The sequence below is a fragment of the Nuphar pumila genome, chromosome 15 (assembly GCF_984573655.1).
Source record: "Nuphar pumila chromosome 15, dmNupPumi1.hap1.1, whole genome shotgun sequence".
Taxonomy (NCBI): domain Eukaryota; kingdom Viridiplantae; phylum Streptophyta; class Magnoliopsida; order Nymphaeales; family Nymphaeaceae; genus Nuphar; species Nuphar pumila.
The window spans coordinates 78,630,646-78,654,376 of NC_143263.1; the positions used below are offsets into that span (position 1 = coordinate 78,630,646).

The following is a 23,731-nucleotide window of genomic DNA, read 5'->3' on the forward strand; positions in this document are numbered from 1 at the left end:
ACAATTAATAAAAATACAAATATCATAATAAAATCATGAATATTATATTTTAATAAAAATATTATGATATCGTAATAAAATCACGAATATTATATTTTAATGAAAATATTATGATAATTTTGCTATTAAAATGGTGACTAAATAATAACTTCAAAATATCCCTGATATTTGTCACATAGATCCCTGGGTTGGAGTCTTGGAGAAGGGGCCCCGTGGAGTCCGGAAAATGCAAAGAACAGGTTGGGGCCTATTGCTTTGCCGTTATCAAGGTGGACGCGTGTTTTTTCATCTGAATGCTCTCTCTCTCTCCACCCAGTAGGAATAGAAGCAGAAGGAGCGCGCGCGAGCAACACGTACACGAGAGCGCGAGCCTTCCAAGAGTAGAAAGAAGGGTACAATGAGATTGAGAGAGATAGGGTCTTGCGGATGCTCTACCATGTTGGGAGTTTTGCGAGCCTCTCTGCGTAGTGGTGTCCATCGCCACCTCCCACCTTCTTCTTCTTCGTTTTTTCTCCTCAAGCATTTCTCTGAAGACGCCCACGCCCATGCTCACCAGTCCACCGAACAAGACTCGCCCTCTCATCAGCAGGAGAAGCGCCACGAAGGTGCAGGCGGGGAGCCCGAAGATGAACACGCCCGAATTCTTCAGGCTGCCCTCCCTTACGTGGTACCCACAAAAATCCGATCATCCCATTGAATTGTAGAGAAAAATGGTGAGTTTTATGCGTTTTTTGAGTCTTCTTTTTCTTTTTTTGTTGGGATTGTTTTGGAAGGTTAAACTTGGGTGGAGCGAAGCGGCGATAATTTCTGGTGCGAGAGACGTCGGCTTCTCTCCTTCCATCGTCGGATCGTTCCCGAGGAGGGAGGCCGCTCTCGTGGAGGTAAGTTTTGGGAGAATATGAATTGGGTTCCTCTGTTTAGGATGGTTTGGTGGCGTGATTTGTTTCATTGTAGGATTTCTACTCTGGTCTTGTTAATTGTTTCTCGGCTATCATGCTTTTTGGTATCTTTTCTTATTCTTTTAAACGGGTTCGCTTTTTCTTATGTTTACTGGTTAGTTTTTGTTGAAACTTTTAGGTGTTCGTATGGATTGTGGTTTCTTTATTTATTGCCCTTTCGATCATTTCGTTCATATTAATAATCAATTGGGTTTTTTCGTTAGATTGTTATAGCTCTTTTTTGATCTGAGAAATCATCTTTGTTCATCTGTCAGAAGTGCAAGATCTTAGAATTTTGCTAGCATTGTCGGTTTGATTGTCATTGTGGTGTATGCTACTTACCATCTAGCTCGCTTATGTTCCCATGATGTGTCACACGCTTCTTTGATTCTTAGTCGATGAAAGTCCTTGAATTCTATGACTATCTTCTGATTTTTCCTAAATGGTGAAAAGAAAGTATAGGATGCATGTCTTTTCCCTTTTTCCTCAAAGAATAATTCTGTTAATGTTAATAACTATCACAATACGAAGATAAGGTGTGGCAATGTGTCAAACCACAGAAAACGATTATGAGCAAAAAAAAAACAGGTTACCACGACTCACATACAACAGTTGTGGAGGAAAAGGTTAGGTACCAAGGTCTGAAAATATGCTGCTAACTTGTGTTTCATGGGCCTGCAATGTTTTGCTTCAATACTTCCACTTATGTGAGTGGTCCCAAAAAAATTAAACTCCCTCTAGATGATTTTTAGCTGCAATCTTATAAAATTATCTCAATATGTAATGGAATACTATTCTTTCCTTTGTCATACAGACTTGGAATGGTATGCAGAAAGAATTTTGGCTATAATTGCAACTTTAGGTAGCTTTTATTGGAGTTGGAAATGCTTAGTTCAGGGTAGTAAACGTAATTGGTGAGTGCGTGTATCTCTGCTGGAATATAGAATTGTCATATTAGTTTCTACCGTTTGTGATTTTTATCATGAAGATACTTTTTATCAGCCTATACGGATATGTATGAATGATAAGTCTCCTGTAGTTGCCCTATTTTTCGGCATAACTCAACCCTGAGAAGTATGAATAACTTGATACTTTGGCAGAGATGTGAATGGTTGGTTTTTTGTATGCTCTATATTTTCCTTGATAGGTTCATTTCCTTTTAAAAAACTATGGGTTGATCAAATAATCAAATGATTGTATCCCCCAGAATGTTGGAAGTCTGGTAAGCATGTAATATGGCCTTCCTGTTCCACCATTAGGTGGCTTGATTGATATCAGAAGATTCTGATGCTATTCTCTAAAGGTCCTTGTTATAATTTCATATGGGTCTGAACTTACACACCTACATGAAGCCATTCATTTTTCAAGGTACTTGTTTATTTCTTCTTTGCTCTCATCAAGGAAATGTTCAATGTCATAATTTCTAGCTGATATTTCTTGTCTATGTAATGCTTCTAATTGTTCTGCAATTATCGCTGGTGTCTTAATGGCGGAAGAAGCTTCCTTGCAATGTTGTTGTTGAGCTTTAGTCAGCTTTTTATTTGGATATCTATACCTAACAAAAAGAACAACATGATTTGTGGCGCTTTTTGCTCAACTATGGTCAATGCTGAGCCTAGATTAATAATGAGGGTCTGTGCAAGTGGTACTCAACCATAAAACAACCCATCTACTTGACATTTATCTTCATCATTCTGAAATCCATGAAGTAGATTTTCAAGAGGAAACTGAAGGCATTTGTTTTGAAGGGCCTTAATCTAGTGCAAGGCATTCATTGTGCTAATTGTATGTCGGTCACCCTCTCAACTTCTAAAGGAGGTTTTGGCATTTGTTGCATTGAGACTGAGAATCAGGCCATTACCATTAAAAAATATAAGTATAGCTCAAGGAAATGGTGATTGGTGGATTTCTTTCCGAAAGGAAAAATACAATAGCAATGGCTAGCCGTGGAGGACATGGTAAGGTTGCACTTTTACTCCATGTGGAGATGAGGGTATGTGAATATGGATGCCCTTTTGAAGAGAATCAAGATCATTATGGGAACTGGCTCTCAGACCATTGGATTTCTCACGCACAATGCAAACACCTTTTTCTCTAGGCTAAATTGAATGTTAAAGACAGTGTTATAAAAAACGCTCCTTGAGGCGCAAAAGGCGCGCCTCGCCTTGAGGTGCAGCCCTCTGTGCCTCAAGGTGCAATTTGTTTTTTTTACAACAAGATTTCTGAGACATAATCAACAAAGTTTTTGTAGGTTAATCTCATATATTTTCCAGTTATTTCAGTTATGTAATAAGTTTCTTAGTATATTACTATATTTTAACTTTTGTTGGTTAATCTCATATATTTTTCAGTTATTTCAGTCATGTAATTAGTTTCTTAATATATTTTAACTTTTGTTGGTTAATCTCATATATTTTTCAGTTATGTAATCAGTTTTTTAGTTACTTTTTTATGTTAATCTCATATTTTTTAGAATAATCTCATATATTTTAACTTTTGTAGGTTAATCTCATATATTTTTCAGTTATTTCAGTTATGTAATCAGTTTCTTAGTATATTTTAACTTTTGCTGGTTAATCTCATATATTTTCCAGTTATGTAATCAGTTTTTAATTACTTTTATATGTTAATCTCACATTTTTTAGAATAATCTCATATATTTTAACTTTTGTAGGTTAATCTTATATATTTTCCAGTTATTTCAGTTATGTAATCAGTTTCTTAGTATATTTTAACTTTTTTTGGTTAATCTCATATGTTTTCCAGTTATGTAATCAGTTTTTTAGTTACTTTTATATGTTAATCTCATATTTTTTAGAATAATCTCATATATTTTAAGTTTTGTTGGTTAATCTCATATATTTTTCAGTTATGTAATCGGTTTCTTAGTATATTTTATCTTTTGTTGGTTAATCTCATATTTTTTCCAGTTATGTAATCATTGTTTTAGTTACTTTTATATGTTAATCGCATATTTTTTAGAATAATCTCATATATTTTAACTTTTGTAGGTTAATCTCATGTATTTTCCAGTTATTTCAGTTATGTAATCAGTTTCTTAGTATATTTTAACTTTTTTTGGTTAATCTCGTATATTTTCCAGTTATATAATAAGTTTTTAGTTACTTTTATATGTTAATCTCATATTTTTTAGTACTTATTTGAGATTTTCTATTTCTTATTGGTTGTTATTTCATCAATAAAGCATTTCTTTATTTATTTGTATTTTTAGATATTTTTTTATAATTTTTTTAAAGTTTTCAAAAAAAAAATTGAGGCTTACGCTTTACGCCTCGAGGCTTACGCCTTGCCTCGGTTTTTGGTGGAGCGCCTCGCTACGCCTCAACGCTTTTCACAACACTGGTTAAAGATATTATTGCTAAGTGGAGGAAATATTTCTCTAGTAAGAGTTCTTCATGGATCATGTGTCAATGGCCCAATGTAGCTTGAAAGGAGCCAAACTGGCTGCATGTCGCTTACCTTGGGGGAAACCCTATCTCTCAATACAGGTGATTTCATCCTTTGGATGAGCACAAGAGATGGCTTAATTTGAGAAAATTCTTCTTAACTTTAACTTGTTGAGCCACAGGCCTCTCCCCTTCCTGAAAACCAATTTGATGCTTAGGTCCGTCCCATAAAGCCGTGTTGTTTGTGTTGTTGGCGTCTTATCATAAGCCACTTAGAGCAGATAACCTTCAAGACTGAAGTTTTAATCTTTTGAATCAATGAGCTTGTTGCTTGAGGGACTCTGAGACAGTTTTTCATGTGTTTATACACTGCCATTTTTTTAGAAATCTTTTTTATTTGAACTGGCCAGAGTTAGAGGTTCTCCCTTCATGGCTAGTCTGCTTGGGAGCTCATTTTAGGTAGAATATTTCAATAAGTGAGGGAACGAGGTGGCTGTCTCTTTGGAGATGGCTTTTCAGTACTTGGTAGCAGATTTGGAATATAAGGGCGCTGAGGATATTAATGATAAAGCTAGACATATCCTCTCTGTTCATCACTTCATGCAGCAGAAGAGCAAGACTTGAGCCAAGATCAGGTGGAAACTGTTTTACTATATACTTCAAGGTGTCATCTTCTCATACTATCCCCCTTTGATTTCTTTTGTTATTAATACAATTCTTTTTAAGAGTTAAAGCTACAAGAGAAAATGTCTTGTTAGATATTAGTTTTGATAATAACAACTTTCACAAATAGTGCACATGTAAAATTTCACTAGAGAATGTGCACAGAAAAGATCTCCCCTTCTCCAGCCAACTGTTTTTAGATGGATGGGCTTTTTCTTGATTTAGCCTCACACAATTTTGGCATTAGTAACAGTTATCATGCTATCAGCTAATATCAAGGTTCCACCAAGGCAGATTCATTTAAAAGTTAATGCATTCACCTCCTCTTACTCCAGTGTATACATGTGCAAAAAGCCCGCTTGTTATGTATGAAACCAGTAATTTTTGTTGTTGTTTTCAGTGCATCAACTTTATGTAGTTCCAGTTATCCATCGTGGCATCTTTTTTCATGCTAGATATCTTAATGGTCCATAGGACATAACTTTCTGTACAATTATGTTATATTTGTAGGAAGTTGTGAAGGATGAATGCCCTTCATCTTGATGACATGATATCATGCTTGCTTTTTGATACTTAAGATATTTATGCAATTGATGGTTAAGTTCTTTTTGATGGGATTCTAATTGTTGATTCAATGTGATTGCAGTTGCACTACTACAGTAGGTTTGAACATTTGAATTGCATGTTGAATGTTTTCATGATGCAAAACATTGTAGCTCACTGTTTCTATAAGTTGGAGTATATGTGATAATTGGCTTCTTCATCTGAAGCATTCCCATTGGTATATAGCACTGAAATTTTTATGGTTGTTGAAATTTGCATTTGTAGTTACCTTACATCTACTTTTTGCAAGACTACTACTACAGTTTTGCTTTCCACCTATGTCACATATGTATTGGTGCAGGTATGGTATATGTTACTGGAATTTCTAAAAGGTTGTTAAGGGGATACAGCCATGTGTACAGACCATAGTCACCTGTATCATTAAAGGTAATTTCTAGGACAGATTTTCAAAAGTTAATAAATCTAGAGAATACCTCAAGAAAATCTCAAGAGTTTAAACAATTGAAAAAAATATAAATAACAACAAAAAGCTAAGAAAATAATAAGTTTTGTATTATTTTAATCTAAAAGTGATGACTGCCAAAGCATATGAAAATGAGTAAGTGTGAGAGAAAACACATAAAAAATAAGAATAGTAAAGCCAGAGAGCATATAAGAAGAATAGATGAAGTGTGTGGAAAGCATAGGAGAAACGTGAGAGAATCATAGTTGCAAACCCAACGATCCGACTTGGGAATCATCCGAGTCAGATCGGAGTGCCCAGTAACTAGGCCACCTATCCAGCGTAAACTTGTTTTAGCCAGGTTCAGGCATGGATTGGCTAGGAATCATTCGATTCAACATGGACTCGGCAACTCGCTGAGTCAATCTTGAATCGGACGATTCAAGAATGATACATGGCTAACCAGTTCTAACCTAATTTTCCAAGTCGAACCATTATCCATAATTCCATACCAGTTCATTCCGAGACGAACCAGTTTTATTGTAAAAAAATATAAAGGGGGGGTGGGGGGGTTCGAACGACTCTTCCCCTCCCTCATTTTTCAGAGAAGTTTCTTCCCCTCCCGTCCATCTTTTGGCGAACCTCTCTTTGTTGCCGAACACTAACGACCTCCAACGACCGCCGACAACCATTGATGATTGCCAACGCTGCCTCGCATCTAGTCTCTCTCTCTCTCTCTCTGGGTCGAACGACTCTTCCCCTCCCTCATTTTTCAGAGAAGTTTCTTCCCCTCCCGTCCATCTTTTGGCGAACCTCTCTCTGTCGCCGAACACTGACGACCTCCAACTACTGTCGGCAACCACTGATGATTGCCAATGCTGCCTCGCATCCATGCTCTCTCTCTCTCTCTCTCTTTGAGGCGAGGCTTGTCTATGCTCTCTCTGCTTCTGAGAGGCTCACCTCTAACATATGCCGAGCACTGAGTCTCTTAGAGGCTCGCCATTGGTCCTCTGAGAGGTGAGCCGATGCTCTCTCTCTCTCTGCAAGACGAGCCACTGAGAGGCGATGCTCAAATTTTTTTGCTGAGGGTTTCTTGCACATATTGTTGGGGGTTTCTTGCACATTGTTGGGGGTTTCCTGCTGAGATGTTTCTTGTGCAATTTTGTTTGTCTTTGTGTGCATACTGCATACTCCCAAATTATATGCGCAATTTTAGTTGCATTTTATGATTTTCAATTTTTAATGCATAATGCTGTTATAAATTATTAGAACTTAGAAAGGTAGCTTATTTATTTTTATTCAGGTATTTTGTAGTTTTCGTTCTTTGATTCTTTGATTCAGTGAATTTGCTGCTTGGAGTTTGATTATTTGCATTCACATTGTAGAAAACATAGTGTTATATTCAAAATTTTTAAAAAAATACTAAAAAAATTAGGTCCGAACCCGTCCTAGTTACCGAGTCGACCTGCTCACCCGTGAGTCAAGGGTCGGGCGATCCGAGCCCGAGTCACGAGTTTGCCAACTATAGGGAGAATTGGGATTCTCATCTTTGGAAGCGAGGAGTATCACGCTTCCGAAGTGAGTTTCCAGGAAGCGGGCTTCCCATCTATCTAAGAATCTTCTGGTGACTGGCGCAAACACTCATAGAGAAATACACAGCTATATTACATGTTACAAGGCGCTCTGCATATGAAGTTGTAGATTGTCTATTGTAGATTAAGTCTACTAAAACATGTCAAATCTTTGTAACTAGCTAACAAAAAAGGCATATAGTTAACAGCCGATGCTTTATATCCCTATCATTGACTGTCAATTCAAGTACAACACCCTGATGACCCATACCGAAAAGTACCCAGGTACTAGTGCAAATACAACACAGGTGCTGGGAGCTGGTAGAGGTGCCCATGTTACAATGCTTTTCATAGAATTAATTCTTGTATCCTAAGTAGTTGCAATTCTACCATCTGTTGGTGATGGTTTTTCATGGTTTAGTAATTGATAGAGAAATACACAGCTATATTACATGTTACAAGGCGCTCTGCATATGAAGTTGTAGATTGTCTATTGTAGATTAAGTCTACTAAAACATGTCAAATCTTTGTAACTAGCTAACAAAAAAGGCATATAGTTAACAGCCGATGCTTTATATCCCTATCATTGACTGTCAATTCAAGTACAACACCCTGATGACCCATACCGAAAAGTACCCAGGTACTAGTGCAAATACAACACAGGTGCTGGGAGCTGGTAGAGGTGCCCATGTTACAATGCTTTTCATAGAATTAATTCTTGTATCCTAAGTAGTTGCAATTCTACCATCTGTTGGTGATGGTTTAGTAATTGATACAGTAGAAATATCTCCTTTTTTTCATCTGTTTTTGGCGTCATGTCCTCTTTTACTGGTAGCCTTCTGGGATCAATTATTTTAGTTTATTGTGCTGGCTTGTACATTATTATTATTGTTATCTCCTTTGCCACAGTATTTTATGGATGAATGCCTGCAAAAGTTGATTGAAAGAATTCAGTCAGATGAGGAATTGTCGAATTTGATAACTAGTGAGCGTATTACCAAGCTTATCCGTATCCGCCTGGAAATGCAGGCACCTTATATATCTCGATGGCCTCAAGCACTAAGTATCCAGGTATCATGTTTGTGTCTTAACATGTTTACGGTGATGCACATTTATGCTACGTTACGTCATTGCATATCTTTTTAGGCACAACCAATGAATATTCCGACTAGCTTTAAGCAGCGTGCTATGCTAGTTGATGAAATTTGGCATACTGGTGGTGGTGAGGCTTCAGATATTGACTGGTATGTCAAACGTGCTGCGTTAGGAGGAATCTACTCAACATCTGAGCTTTATATGGTGACCGATCACTCCCTAGGTTATCTTTACCCGCTATCCAACTTTTGTAAACTGAGATAACTTTGTGAGAGCATTTGATGTAAATCATCTCTCTTTGAACCAGATTTTCATGACACCTGGATGTTCTTGGATTCTCGAGTCAAAGATGCATTTGATTTACGGAAGTCAGTCCAGGAGGTAATGCTTTGTGCATGCTGTTGTGCTTGTTGAATTTTCAAAGTTAAGTCGGATACTTGATGTGCATTTCTTGATTGTCTCAGGCAGCATATTTGGCAGAAGCTGTAGGAGCAGGAATTGGGAACTCATTTCAAGGATTCTTGAAGAAAGCATTTCATCAATGATGCAGAAAATGATGGCACTAATTTTGGAAAAACGTTTATTTATTTATTTTAAGTATGCTAATGTCACAAACAGACTATTAGATTGTTCTCTGTTTTGAACAGTAAGGGCAGTTATGTCATGAGATTATTGTGATCTAGATGTGAGGCTTTATTACTTTCTGTGGAATATAATGTCCTGTTTGGATGTGAATTATATGAGATTGCTTCATGTTGCAAATATACGTGATTAAGCAATATAATTTTGTCTATGAAATCTTTCTGATATTTGTAGATTCAGATCCATTTGGTGGATATTTACTGTGGTACTTATATTTTTCTTTATTTAACTACTTGGCTTGGATTGATTTATATGGTAAGAGCAAACTTTACATGCAAATATGATTTGATTATCACCAGGAAAAGCCCATTTTAAAAGTTAAAAAGCTTTCTTGTTTATCAATTCCAAAAGCGGTTCCTTGACCATCAGAATCATGGGAGTTTGATTTTAAGTTAGAAACTCAAAGTGCATATGATGCAAACCTGATCTTCTATACGATAGGTGTATTGATCAATGTGTATATGTATTTTCTACGTTGGAAATAGACCACGCTTGCAATTGTACAGCTGCTAAACATCTTGAGCAGTGTATTGGTGTGCGTTCTTCCTAAAATGCCTTCCCATTTTGCTGATGCTATTAAAGAGATTTCAACCCGCTGTCTTGATGAAAGATTGTTTAAGATAAATAACTTAACTAGAAAAATATAAAAACCAAGGTAATGGTAAGGCAGAATTAAGTCTGGTTACTTTGCTGGACATGGTAGAACGTCTAGTAGGAAAAACCCAAGGGAGGAAATTCAATTTCAACGATTCTTTTTCTCTTTTTCCACAAAGATGTGGATTGTTTTTTATCTATATACTAAAAAATAAAAAATCAGTTGCCTAAGATTTTCTAGTCTCATATACTGTTTCATGATTTTTGCTATATTATTAGTGGTCATACACACACACACAAAGACTGCTTTTCATTGGTGTAATTTGTAAGCTAGTCCTAATACGGCTTCTGCATCCTCGATCCTAGTCCTAAATCTCCCTCCATCTAATTGCATAAGGCCCCCCCTCTTACCTTCTCCATAGTATATCTTCTTGATGACTGTTCTAAAGCACATGGTAAAACAATGTCATTTTTCTTCAAAAATTATGGTAAGGGACATTTTGGAAGAAGATATAAAAACTTTAGCAGAATTTATACAAATTGCATTAATTGTGATACTGACAATAAATTGAATTTGTGATGGTATTACATTGATAACCTCATGCCATGTTCAACTTGAAGCTAAAAGAAACTTGTGTTTTTCTATTTGATCATGTCTTGGTTGATTACACCCAAAGGGTTTGACGTAGTGGGATGGGCCTAGTCCATTTGATGGGCAGTCCTAGTCCATTTGACGGGCAGTCTAGGTTCAAAGCCCATGGGCGTCACCCATGCATATGCCGAAGCTTGGCAATTCCCTGAGGTCGAGGGGTGGTAAGCCATCAGAGTTTAACGCCAACATGAATAGAGAGCATAAGTACAGCAGGCTGAGTCAGTATGGCTCGGTATCTCCAAGTAAAACTCAAAAAAAAAAAAAATGTCTTCGTTGATTGCAATTTTCCACCTTGTATTACAAATTTATTTACACAATAGGTTTTGTTAGTTTACCACTTTGTATTACAGAGAATAGGTTTGGTTAGTGTCTATTTCTCTATTTTGCTTGTTATGTTCGTTTATTTACATATAATCCCAAAAAGGCTACTCCTTAAAAATGTCTTTTTAATTTCTTCGGAATTTCGTAGCTGAGTAAAGTTCATTATTGAGATTCAATTACCATATATTTTTTACCATCAATGAGAAGTTAAAAGATAGAAGAGTTTTCTTTCACGTTTGTACTCAAAATGGATCAAGCAAGAATAAGAATCTCGTTGTATGACTGGTGGGGGTCTGCCTAACTTTAGTTAACTTTCGTTGCAAGTTCAAAACCCAATGGTACGGTTGGATAACTGGTGGGGATCTGCCTAACCTCAGCTTGCCTGTAAAAAAAGAATAAGAATTTTGTTTCCTTGAAAAAAAAAAGAATAAGAATTTCGTTTATTTAAGCACAAAGTCTCGTTTGGCTAACCAACTTCAATGCAAAAGATACAGACATACGCTGGTATTTCAGTATAAAATAATTGGATCACCCAAGGTTACAAACTTGAAGCCTTGTAGACTAGGTCCTTTCCACTTTTATTCTGGATTTTGTTATTAATCTTTGTAGGAAACCACCTGGGCTTTTTTAATTGCCATTTTATACAAATCTTCAAGCTAAAAGCAGCAGACACTAACATCTCTCTCTCTCTCTCTTAAGGTATTTAGCTACTCCTTCATGAATCGTCTAAGATGGTATTTGGTTTGTCCTTGCAAGCATGAAACTATCTTTTACTTTTTGGTTTCCGTCAGAGGTGTTGTGGTTTCCTTCAGTAGCTCTCTGCTGTTTGGGAGTGTTGTGTTAGTGTTGCAAAAACCCAGCGTTCGCGATGGAGTTGGCAATCCCATCACCACATTTCAACACCATTCACAGGAGAATTTTTTGGCAAAATCCGTCTTTAACGCCACGTTTTGACAAAATCATATTTTGGCAACACATGGACATGGTATTTCCATCTCAATGCAAGCTCCCAAACAGAGCCTCAGCTTCAATTTGATTTTAGATTCATCTTTTTTTAAGCAAGTTTCAATGGGAGCAATCACTGCAGTGACCCACTTTCCCAGTCACATAGACCTACCAAGGACCAGGAGTGGGTGCTAATCAATATTGACATGTATTGCTAAGTATACAACTTTGGTTGGGGGACACTTTTGTCAAGTGAAAGGCTCTTTCCTGCTTATAGTGGGCTGGCCTGATTGTTATGTCCAATGGATCTAAATGTTGGATCCTGATTTAGGGAAATCATATTTCTTGATCTCTAAATTTGCTCATGCTAAATTATTGAAAAGATAAAAAATAAACAAATAAAATATAAAACGAAAGCGTACCTGAATTCATTATTGCATCGATAGATCTTGATGCGTTAGATCTTTCAACACCTATGTAGGTGACCTTTTCTTCTTCTCCAAACCTAATGAAAGAGGGATAATTTTTTTTCTTGATGGAAAGACAAAAGAAAACCACCACTATATATGGTTTTGGAGACCATCATCTTATAGTTTTCTTTTCAATTCAGATTATTATAAAATAAAAAATCAATATATGAAGGCATATAAGGTATTTACACATTATTATAATCATACTTTATAAGATGTCATATAGCCCTACCATATAAGATCACTTTATATGGGCTTTCATCTTAGACAATTTATAATGAGTGATTAATTACATATGTAGGTCCATATGAAATATCTAACAATCTCTCACTTTGGCCACATATGTTACCATACAATCACGCATTATACAATATCTTTATGAGCTAAAAAAAATACAGTGTCTTACCAAACGACATCTCCAATAATCTGGTCCATTGATCATATCAACATAGAACCTAAGTGATCTTCATTATAATAATCATAATTAGACCCATTAATGATCACGTATATTGACATAACTAACGACATAGATCAAGTATGGATGTGAAACATGAAAATTATATATAATGTGATTCAAACATGCTTATTTCTAATTGGTCTTGCTTGATTCTTTAGTGAGATCACAATAAATAAGTATAGAATGAAACTGAAATATGAGCCTATTATTGAAGTAATGAAACTTTATTTTATCTCAGAACGTCCGAATACAAACTCTCACTAAATCAACATATCATTAAATGATATAATATTCATTCAAACAGCATGCTCGTAAAAGACTTTGAGTGGTAAACCTTTGGTAAGCAAATTTGCAATCATGAAAAATGTGCCAATATGTTCAATAAATATCTGACCATTCTGCACTATTTCTTTAACAACAAGAAACTTAATGTCTACATGTTTTGACTTCAACGAGCACATGTTATTATTGAAATATAGTACTGTCAAATTATTGTTATAAAATAACTTTAATAGTCTTTCAATGTTATCTAAAATCCGTTGCTCAGTAAAAAAATTGTGTAACTATATTCCATGATTGGATGTCTCATAATATATTACGAACTATGCCATCATAGTAGAAGATGTATCTACTTAGCACTCCTCCAAGAGATAGCTCCCCCGACTAACAGATAAATATAACCTGACGTGGATATGCGACTGTCTTGGCATCTAGCAAAGTCAGAATTAAAATACCTAATGATCTCTAACCGATTCAACTTTTTGTATGCGAGCATGTAATCCTTTGTTCTTTGCAAGAACCACATAACCTGTTTAGCTGCTTTTCAATGCTTCATACCTGGGTTACTCAGATATCTGCTTAATATCTCAACAATGTATGCTATATCCGGATGTGTACACACTTGAGAATATATAATACTCCCTACAACATATAAATAGAGAATCTTTTTCATATTCTTAATTTCAAACTGGTGTTTGGGGCACTGAGTGAGATTAAACGTGTCTCTCTTAGCAATAAGGGTGTCACCCAATTTATAATCCTTCATGCCAAATATGTTAAGAATCTTTTCGATATAGCTCTTTTGCGATAATCCAAGAATACCTCGAGAATGATCTCGATGTATCTAAATTCTTAATACAAAAGAGGTGTTACCAAGATTTTTCATTTCAAATTTCTTTATCATATATTTTTTGGTTTCATGCAATAAGCCTATATAATTACTAGCAAGTAGTATGTCATCAATATATAAAACCCAAAAAATGTATTTACCCTTACTGAATTTATGGTATATGCATTGATCAACTACATTTATCTCAAAACCAAATGAGAGGACAACTTGATAAAATTTATGATATTATTGACGAAAAGCCTGCTTAAGTCCATAGATGGATTTCTTTAATTTGTAAACCATTTTCTTTGTATCGTCTGAGACAAAATATTTTAGTCGCACCATATATATTGTCTCATCAATATCACCGTTAAGGAATGCAGTCTTTACATCAATATGACGTAGCTCCAAATCAAAATGCATCAAAAGTGCCATCATTATTCTGAAAGAGTTTTTCGTAGAAACTGGAGAGAAAGCCTTTGTATAGTCAATGCATTTTCTTTGAGTAAACTCTTTTGTAACAAGATATGTATCTTTTCATATCACATTTTGAATCCCTCTTGGTTTTAAATATCCATTTGCAACCAATGGATTTTACACCTTCAGGTAATGGGACAAGATCATATGCGTCATTATCTTTCATTGATTTAAACTCTTCATGCATGACATCTATCCACTTTTGAGAGTTAGAACTCTGTATAGTTTGATGAAAGTTGATTGGATCATCTTCCTTTAAGTCAGTATCGCCCTCATATTCTTGGAGAAAAATAATATAATCATCTAAAATTTCCCTTTTTCTCTCTATAATGGATTTCCTTAATAACACTTGTTCTTGAGTTACTTAAGGTATTTTTTGGGATGTTTCTTGAGGTTGTTGAATTTATACTCTAGGAGTAACAACTTTATTTTGGATATGGAGATCTTGAACATTGCCCTATTTCGAATTTGTTTGAACAATGTCAAAAATTGAAATCTGATCATTGTCAACAATTGTAGGAAGAAAAATAATTTTTTCTTCAAAAGCAATATCTTTTACTTTATCACCTCATCCAAACTCATCATCCTTAAAGAAACAAGTATTTTCTGTATAAAAAAAACACTTATTCACAAGGTCATAAAATTTATAACATCTAGATCTTTCATAATATCCAACAAAATAACAACTAACCGTTCTTGACTCAAGTTTCTTTTTATGTGGCCTATATAACCTTGCCTCAGCTGGACATCTCTAAATATGAAAATGCTTCATACTAGGCTTCTTGTCTATCCACATTTTACATAGGGTTTTGGTTACTGCTTTAGTTGGTACTCTATTCAATACATAAGCTGCAGTATTTAGAGCATCTCTCTAGAGGGATTTTGGTAAAATAAAATGACAAATCATACTCCTTATCACATCCTTTAAGGTCATGTTTAATCTCTTAGCAACACCATTCATGCTAGAAGTGTCTGACTTGGTGTACTGAGGGAAGATATCACATTCTTTTAAGAATTTAGCAAATGACCCTAAATGTTGTTCACCTGATCCATCATATCTATCATAGTATTCACCACCATGGTCAAATCTGATGATTTTAATCTTTTTGCTAAGTTAAATTTCAACTTTAGTCTTAAATGATTTGAACACATCCAGTAACTGAGACTTTTCATGAATCAAATATAGGTATCAATAACATGAATAATTATCTATAAACTTAATAAAATATTATTGATCATTTCAAGAAACTGTAGGGAATCACCCACAAATATTCATATGAATAAGTTTTAAGATGTTCATTCTTCTGTCAGCACCTATTTTCCTTATGTTTGTTTGTTTCCTTTTTATGCATTCAATACAAACCTGAAAGTCAGTGAAATCAAGGGAATCAAGAATTTCATTTGTCATGAACTTTTTAATTCTTTATTTAGAAATGTGACCTAAACACTTGTGTCATAATAAAATAGAATTCTCATTGGCTAATTTTTATTTTGTACCACGTGAACTTGAATGTAAGGTTTCATAATATAAGACAACAATATGAAGTAAATATATGTTATCGACCATAGATAAAGAATTAGTTTCAATAAGATTTGAATTAAAAAACAACTTAAACTGACTATTTTCAAATAAGCAAGAATAACTAAATTTGTTTAATACGAAAATATAAACTAAATTTTGTCTAAATAACAGTAAAATGTATGTTTTTTTCAAATCTAAATAACAATCAGTCTTTAATAATAACTTAAAAGTCTCTATTAGCTCAACTTAAACTGACTTGTCATACCCCATATAGATGAATCTTTCAGCATCAATTGACATTCAGTAACTTAGACAACCTTGCATAGACATACTTATGTGAGTGGTAGAACCAAAATTCATCTACCAAGTGTATTTGAGTAAATAAGTTAAATTAACTTTAGAACAAACCAAAGTGAGAAGGGTACCTTTCTTTTCACTCCAAACATGATATTTGGTACAGTCCTTCTTCATATGACCCTTGCTCTTGCAAAAGAAATAACTGAACTTTGTATCTTGATGTTTCTTCTACGATGGAGGGTCCATTGCAACTTTCTTATCTTTTTTTCTTTTCTTAAATTTGTCTTTAAAGCTAACTGTCAGGTAAGCACTTTCTATTATTTCTTATTTCATCATTTCTTCTTCTTACACACAATGTTAAATGAGCTCATTTAGAGTTCATTTATTCTTTTGACAGTTATAATTGACCTTAAATTGATTATATTGTGCAGGATGAAATATTAGAACAAAATGCACGAGTAAGTCCTCAAACATCTCTAACTTTAGTGCCTTTAGTTTTGAAGCAAACTGAGACATTTCCATAATGTACTCCCTTATATTTCCTTTACCTTTATACATCATTGAAATAAGAATCGAAAGGAGAGTACTTGTCTCAGCCTTTTTGTTTTTAGCAAAACGGTTTTCAATTTCCTCAAGGAACTTCTTGGCATTAACCTATTCAGACATAGCGCCCATGAAGGTTTTCAGAATTACATGTTTCATAATCATAAGACTCATGCGATTAGACCAATCTCACTTCTCATAATTTCTTTTATCCTCAGTGGAACTTCTATTCATGAGAACAGTGGGTTGATCCTCTTGAAGTGCAAAATCCAAATCCATACACTTGAGAACAATCATGACGTTTTTTTTTTAGTTTTTGAAGTTTGAGCAATTCAAAATAGAGATTGAATTGATAATTATAGATATTGTAGAAGCAGAAGAATTTATTGAATCAAGAACAAAACAAACTATAATAATCTCACAAATAATATACATATTTACATGTATTAACAATAATTAATATATTTATACTATGATGAACCCCATCACAAGATACCCAACACAACATTGACATTTAGTATTTGAACAAAAATGTTAACTTATAAGTGATACTCTTATTACAATAATTAAACAAGAAAAATTAATTATGTGTAACAACAAGCCTTTCTTTTGACCAACTCATTGTTCACATGAAAAACTTAATAATCATCCCATATTTATTACTGAAAGTATATTTGAGCTCGTCCAAATAATATTCTTTTCGGATGATCACTATTCACATTAATATCAAATATACAAACATCTTAATATTTCAAACAAGTCAATCTTCACAAGAGAGGTTACTTTGATAACATGTTGTTTCAATCAACTCATTTTAAAATATATTAGACCCTTATTTTGAAAATAATATCATAGTTCAAATATAATATGCGATTACATGTATATGAACAAAAAGAAAATAAAGTCATAATCCAAATAAAGTAAAAAATATATCCGAAGTCAACTCTCTAAAAGGACCCAAAATGCATACTTAATGGCATAAACCCAATAAATTTTTTTTATTTTTTTAATGAGTCCATCAAAGGGGTCTGGCCTATCAGGTTGGGTCGAACCAGACCTGACCAGTGGGTCAGGTCAGACCTGACCTGACCCGACGCAGGCCAGATCTGAATCGCGGGTCAAGTTCGACCTGACCCGACATAGGTTAGACCACACCCGACCTAGGTCAATCCTCGCAAACCATATGGGGATCGAACCAGGCCAATCGCCGATCCATGCTCACTCGATGGTGGCTGGGGAAAACCGAATGCCCCAGACCACTGTCGCTGGACGTCGATCGACGTCTAGTGAGGGTGACTAGCTGAGGGCCTGTCGACACCCCTCGATCGTCTGAAACCAAAGGGGAAGGGCCGATCGGCCCCTCCTCCATCCAACACCTCTCGATCGACCGAATCCAAAGGAGAAGGGTTGATCGGCCCCTCCTCCGTCTGTCACCTCCCAATCGACCAAAAGCATAGAGGGAGGACCGAATCGACCCTACCACCATCTAAGCATAGCAAAACGGTGCGAGGAGGGCCATTCAGCCCTCCTTCGCCTGCACCCTGACGTTGAACGAGAAAATCCATCCCTCACTAAAGCTGATGAGAGATCAAAGAGGACCATTCGATCCTCTCCTCCTCCTCGTTACCTGATCAGACGATGTTTGGTAAGCTACCTGACGTTGTCTGGTGGCCTGTGACCACTAAGGGGGCATGCCACCCCCGCGGTTGGTCGTCGATCCCAGCAAACCCCAACCTACATCGTCGGCTGTGACAAAAATAATATATATTTTTTATTAACGGCCCCTAATGCCTACAATCAAAGGAGAAAACTGAATCTGATGGGATTTTGATGACCCAAAAAATATAAAGGCAAAATAAAATATTTCAATGATTTAACAAGAATGAGAGACTTTGATATCAATTGATGGATCCTGATTTAGGAAGATCATATTTCTGGATCCATAAATTTGCTTATGCTAAATCATTGAAAAGATCAGAAATAAATAAAAAAAAATAAAGCAAAAGTGTACCATAATCCATTGTTATACTGATAAATCTTGATGTGTTAAATCTTTCAAAACCTTTATAGGTGGTTTTTTCTTCTTCTCTAAACCTGACGAGAGAGAGACAACTTTTTTTCTTGATGGAAAAGCAAAAAAGAACAACCACTATATATTATTTTGCGGACCATAAGCTAATTGTAACCCCTCTATAGTCTTCTTTCCAATTCAGCCTATTATAAAATTAAAAATTAACATATGAGGACACATAAAATATGTATACATTATTATAACCATATTTTATAAGATGTCATATGACCCAACCGTTTAAGATCACTTTATATGAGACTTAACCTTAGACAGTTTATAATGAGTGATTAATTATATATGTAGGTCTTCATGAAATATCTAACACTAAACTTAGCTAGGCATCTTGCCAACTTTTGACCAGTCAAGGCTGTTTGTGTTTGCCTACATTTGCACCTCTATAAGTTCAAGCTTTAGCACATAAGGTCACAAAACTGACAACTACCGTGCAACAGAAACCAGTTCAACCACTGTAGATTTAAAAACCTAAGGTCACAAAATTGACACAACTACGTGCAACATAAACCGGTTCAACCACTGTAGATTTAATCAGGATGTTTCAAGTAGGCTGGTAAATGAGCTGAACCAGCAAACATGAGGTGTTCAAGTTTGGCTTGTTTTTTTGGTGAGTCAAGCGGAGATTGAGCTCATGACAATTCGAGCTGGCTCGTTTACAGAAAGATGCCTACTACTGTACGGGTTGCCCGCATGGTCAGTGGGGGTTGCATGAGAGCTTTAAGATGAAGATGTTGGATCGAACCCCACTAGCCTAAAGGCATGTCCACATCTTTTACGTGGTTGGAGCATGTAAGGCAGGGTGGTTGTAGACCCACCCAGGGGTGAAAGTTTCTCGTAATTAAAAGAGAGGGGGGGGGGGGGGGCGGAATACAGAAAAATACATTGTTTCAATGCTGAAAGTAATTGGATTTGAACTTCAAACCTAATGTTTGCAAGGCAGACTTAACGAGCCCATATGAGCCAAGCCAAATAAAATGCCTGTTGTCTGTGTTCAACTTGAGCTTATTTACAAGTTCGAACAAGCTCTTTATGAGCCAAACCATGAGCAACTCATCTTCTTTTTCGACCAAGGTACAACACTAATGGATCAATTTTTGAAAATTGCAGTTATGGTCCAGTTAATAAGGGCCATAGCCAGTGCTGTCTCGTACTTAACACTCGAACTTACATCCCCATCATTGACTGGTTGAACACTTACCATTGCACCAATTAATGGCTCCACTACCAGTTTAGGCTCAGTTTATACACTTTACCTATACATGTTATCCTACTCAAATAGGTGTGGATACTGGGTGAGGTTGTGCTTGTTATAGCCTGAGGCCCGAGGATACCTAACCCATCTATGATCTAACCCATTGAGAGCCTTTTCAAGTTTGGGGCCAAGTGCAGGACCTCTGCGGCTGGGCCAAGATATAAAAGATAACCTTGTTGGATTAGACTAATCACCCTTGAAAAATTATTCGACTATGGTCTGGGAAGAGTTTGTGCCTTCTTGAGTCTTGGGTTCCACAAGCAGCTCAAATGCAACAAACACGTTTGACTCTCGGTTCCTTGTCCTGTGTCCACTCCTGGCCGGGTCCAACAAGGTTGTTTCGCGAAGTCGTGGGTTCAAATCGCCTCTTCTTCACTTGTAAGATTTGATGGTGGTGGGCACCTAAAGATGCAGCTAGGCGAGAGTGATCCTTGAATCAATACTGCATCCCGCTCTTGCAAATTGAGTGGTTTTGGATCTGCATCTGACTTGGATTATAATGCCACGGCAGATGGTAAGTTTTTGTGGTACTGGATCCGCCCAAAATGGGTGAAAACTGTTGGGTTTTAGGCTCTGTTCTTTTTTTTAAAAGGCAAGCTGAGGTTAGGCAGACCCCTACCAGTTACACAACTATACCATTGGGTTTTGAGCCTGCAACGTCCCAACACAAGGTAACGTGCACTAGCTGTTCCTACCAGACAAGCGGAGCACCGTTGGTTTTTGGGCTATGTTTTAGGAGCTTCGAATCAGAGCTGCATTGCACTAGCTGTTTGAATGCTAATCTGATAGTGGATCCGGTTCAAAACTCTTACCCATTTCTTGGTCTAATGAACTGCAGTGTTATGTGCGGTCATTTTCTTTAATGGACATACTTCAGTCTTGACCGGAAGTTTGACTGGACCGGAGTGGTACTGACCTTGTGCAAACCTGACTGACTATGTGGGTTTTTTTTTGGCTAAGGACAAAAACCTGACCATTGGGTGGCCCCGATTTACAGTGGGCCCCACGCTTTCACCTTATTATGTCCCCTCTTCAGCCAGCAGTGGGGGGCCCTCTTGTTTCCTCTGTGTGTACGTCGGGCCCATCTGACTGAAATCTTTGCCCAGCTCCTGACAAAACGAGGCTCCACCCCCACTTTGGTTCGGTGTTGGCTTCGTTCTTGAACCTAGCCGGTTAGGTCAGGTGACCTAGAAGTTATAAGTGGCTCCCACTGAACCCTCCAGACGATCCAGCCCGTCCATTTCTTTGATGAAGCATGGTTCTCTTTGATTTGGTTGAAACTCCCTTATTTTGGGGTTCCACCTAAGCATCTACGGTACAAGAACTTGTACATGCATACAAGACAACCATAGATACGTCATTTGTATGAACTATGAACAGTGTCCTCATTACACGTATTTTTTTGATATTTAATTTAATATATTTTATATAAAAATAAGATCATATATATATATATATTTGAAAGAAAAGATAAAGATTTTATTTAATGTAATGTGTGGTTAGCTCGTTCTGAGAACTAGGTTCTAGACAAACCATAACCTAATTCAACCTTTACAGCTTGATGGCAATTGGCCAAACGTGCGTGAATGCACTTAGAAGAGAATTTATTGTGCAAATTATTTTAAATAAACATATCCAAGTAACAAAAACAAAGATCATTCTTCACTTTCATTTAAAACTTCTACAATATTCTTTCACTTATTATACTGTAACATCTGTAAATTCCCTGCTAATTACCTAATTGTTCCCTGAGTTTCTTAGCATTACCTGGCTTCTAATTTTCTATTGCATGCATGCTAATAGATTGGTGCGTGTTTCACGTAACCCACTTAGACTATCATAAAGCATGCATAAAGAGTTAGGTGGGTCCGCTCAAGGCCTTCAAGTTGAAGGACATTAAGAGTTCAATACCTGAAGCGTGCATCTTTTGCCAAGGCCGAAGCCAATGGAAAATCATCAATGATAAACCAAAGAAAGTATTCATAGAGTTTTATACTGCAGACACTGAAACAAGATCATGGTCAACATGACACCTCTCGGCCACTAATGGGACATCCAAATCAAAGTAGTGGTTTCTATTCTTTGAAAAAAAAAATGTATAGATTGACAAAGCTAAGCCTAACCGATAGATGCTTATCCCATATCGAAAATCAGCCACAAGGGGGTTGGCATAGTGGGGGCAGGGGGATGCACAATGAGCCGAGCTAGCTCAACTTGTTTAAGCTTGGTTCAAACTCTTTTAAAAAATAAATGAGTCGAGCTTGAACAAGGGTTCAGACTTAGTATACATAAACGAGTTACGTTTGAACTGACAATTCAGCTTGGATAAGCTTGACTCACATAATTATATAAAGAAATTAGATTTTATATATGTATGTATTTTGTTCATAACATTTTTATAAAAAGAAGTCTTACCTTGATGTGTAAGTCATTGGTCTTCTTTGGAAGTCGCCTGAGTTCAAATCCCACCATCTTCCTTCCTTTTAAAAAGCTTTTCACATAAATTTTTAAAACTTTTAAAGCCTTTTTAAAATAAAGGTCTTCAGCTCGAGCAGATCCCAAGCAATGGTTATTCAAGATCGCCTCAAGCTGAGCTTGAACAACCAAATTTTCTAGTCGAGCCGATCCAAGCCAGCCCAAGCTCGGCTCAAACCCGGCTCGCGTGCATCCCCAAGTGGGGCCTTGGCTGCTAGACGGGTAGTGAATGTTCGATTTTTATGGGCATCACCCCTATGCGCAAGCCAACACCCAACGTAGGCCCTCAGCAAGTATGACAGGCTGAACCAAGACGATCAAGTCTTCATGCCCGGTGCGGTTTATTCGGGTTATAAATAAAAAAAAAACTGGGATGAAAATCTAGATCCTAATGATAAGACTCACCATTGAATCCGATTTTATCCATGGGAGAGTGTTGTACACAGCAGTACAATTTGAGAATAAAATATGGCTCAATCAGGCAGTTCATTTTGTGGGTTATCAGCAGATCATGATGTTGTCCAGTGTCTCAAACTAAATTTGTCCCAGGTCATTAGCTAGCATAACTTTGTCCTCTAAATGACGAATAGAAGTTTTAGCATAAATTTGGAGAAATCCAAAAGTTAAGGATCCATTTTGCCCTCCGGGTTGGACACTGTTCACTTTAGAGGGTCCAATAAGATAGTTGATGGTTGGATCACACTATCATAACCAAGAGGACTCGGCTCAAATGCCACAGGGTTTATCCCCCAGCTTGCCTATCAAAGGAGGGGGGAAAAATGGAGGAAACCCACAGTAATGGACTGGTTAGAGATGGTTTGACAAAAAGTTAACCTTAAATAGCTATGGGTTCAAAGCTTCATTAAGTTCATTCTCTCAAAAGATCAAACCATAGGATGGATTCCTTTTTTGTCATTAAAACTATTTTTTTCTTTACCAAGTGATTCCAACTTCACAAGGAACCACCTTTTCATCATCCTTTCTCTCTCTTTTTTTTTTCTTCCATGAAGGAGAAGCTACATATAAGTGTATCACAAGATCTGTTCGTCACGTAATCTATGTTCTTTACTAGTTTGTGTGATAAAATTGCACTAATTTTCCATACATGTTTTTGGTATCATACGAGAGGAAAACAACATGACCCAAGGGTGTTCCTTCATGTCATCAAAATGGTAACAAAAGTTGTGTTTGTGTTGAATGAGAAAGTGGA

At 36.4% G+C, this 23,731-nt stretch overlaps 1 protein-coding gene across 3 annotated transcripts; it reads left to right on the forward strand.

The window, feature by feature from the left end:
* Nucleotides 1–297: 297 nt before the first annotated feature.
* LOC149815697 (uncharacterized) lies at nucleotides 298–9,448 on the forward strand. 3 transcript variants are annotated; one of them, XM_089990302.1, is made up of 6 exons: nucleotides 298–667; nucleotides 774–881; nucleotides 8,495–8,656; nucleotides 8,732–8,903; nucleotides 8,988–9,061; nucleotides 9,145–9,448. In XM_089990302.1, the coding sequence occupies exons 1-6, from the start codon at nucleotides 398–400 to the stop codon at nucleotides 9,223–9,225; spliced, it is 867 nt and encodes a 288-aa protein (XP_089846428.1). In that variant the 5' UTR covers nucleotides 298–397; the 3' UTR covers nucleotides 9,226–9,448. The 3 variants fall into 3 exon arrangements, with proteins under 3 accessions (XP_089846428.1, XP_089846429.1, XP_089846430.1); XM_089990303.1 differs by having other exon boundaries at nucleotides 8,732–8,884; XM_089990304.1 differs by having other exon boundaries at nucleotides 299–667; nucleotides 8,615–8,656.
* The last annotated feature ends 14,283 nt before the right edge of the window (nucleotides 9,449–23,731 follow it).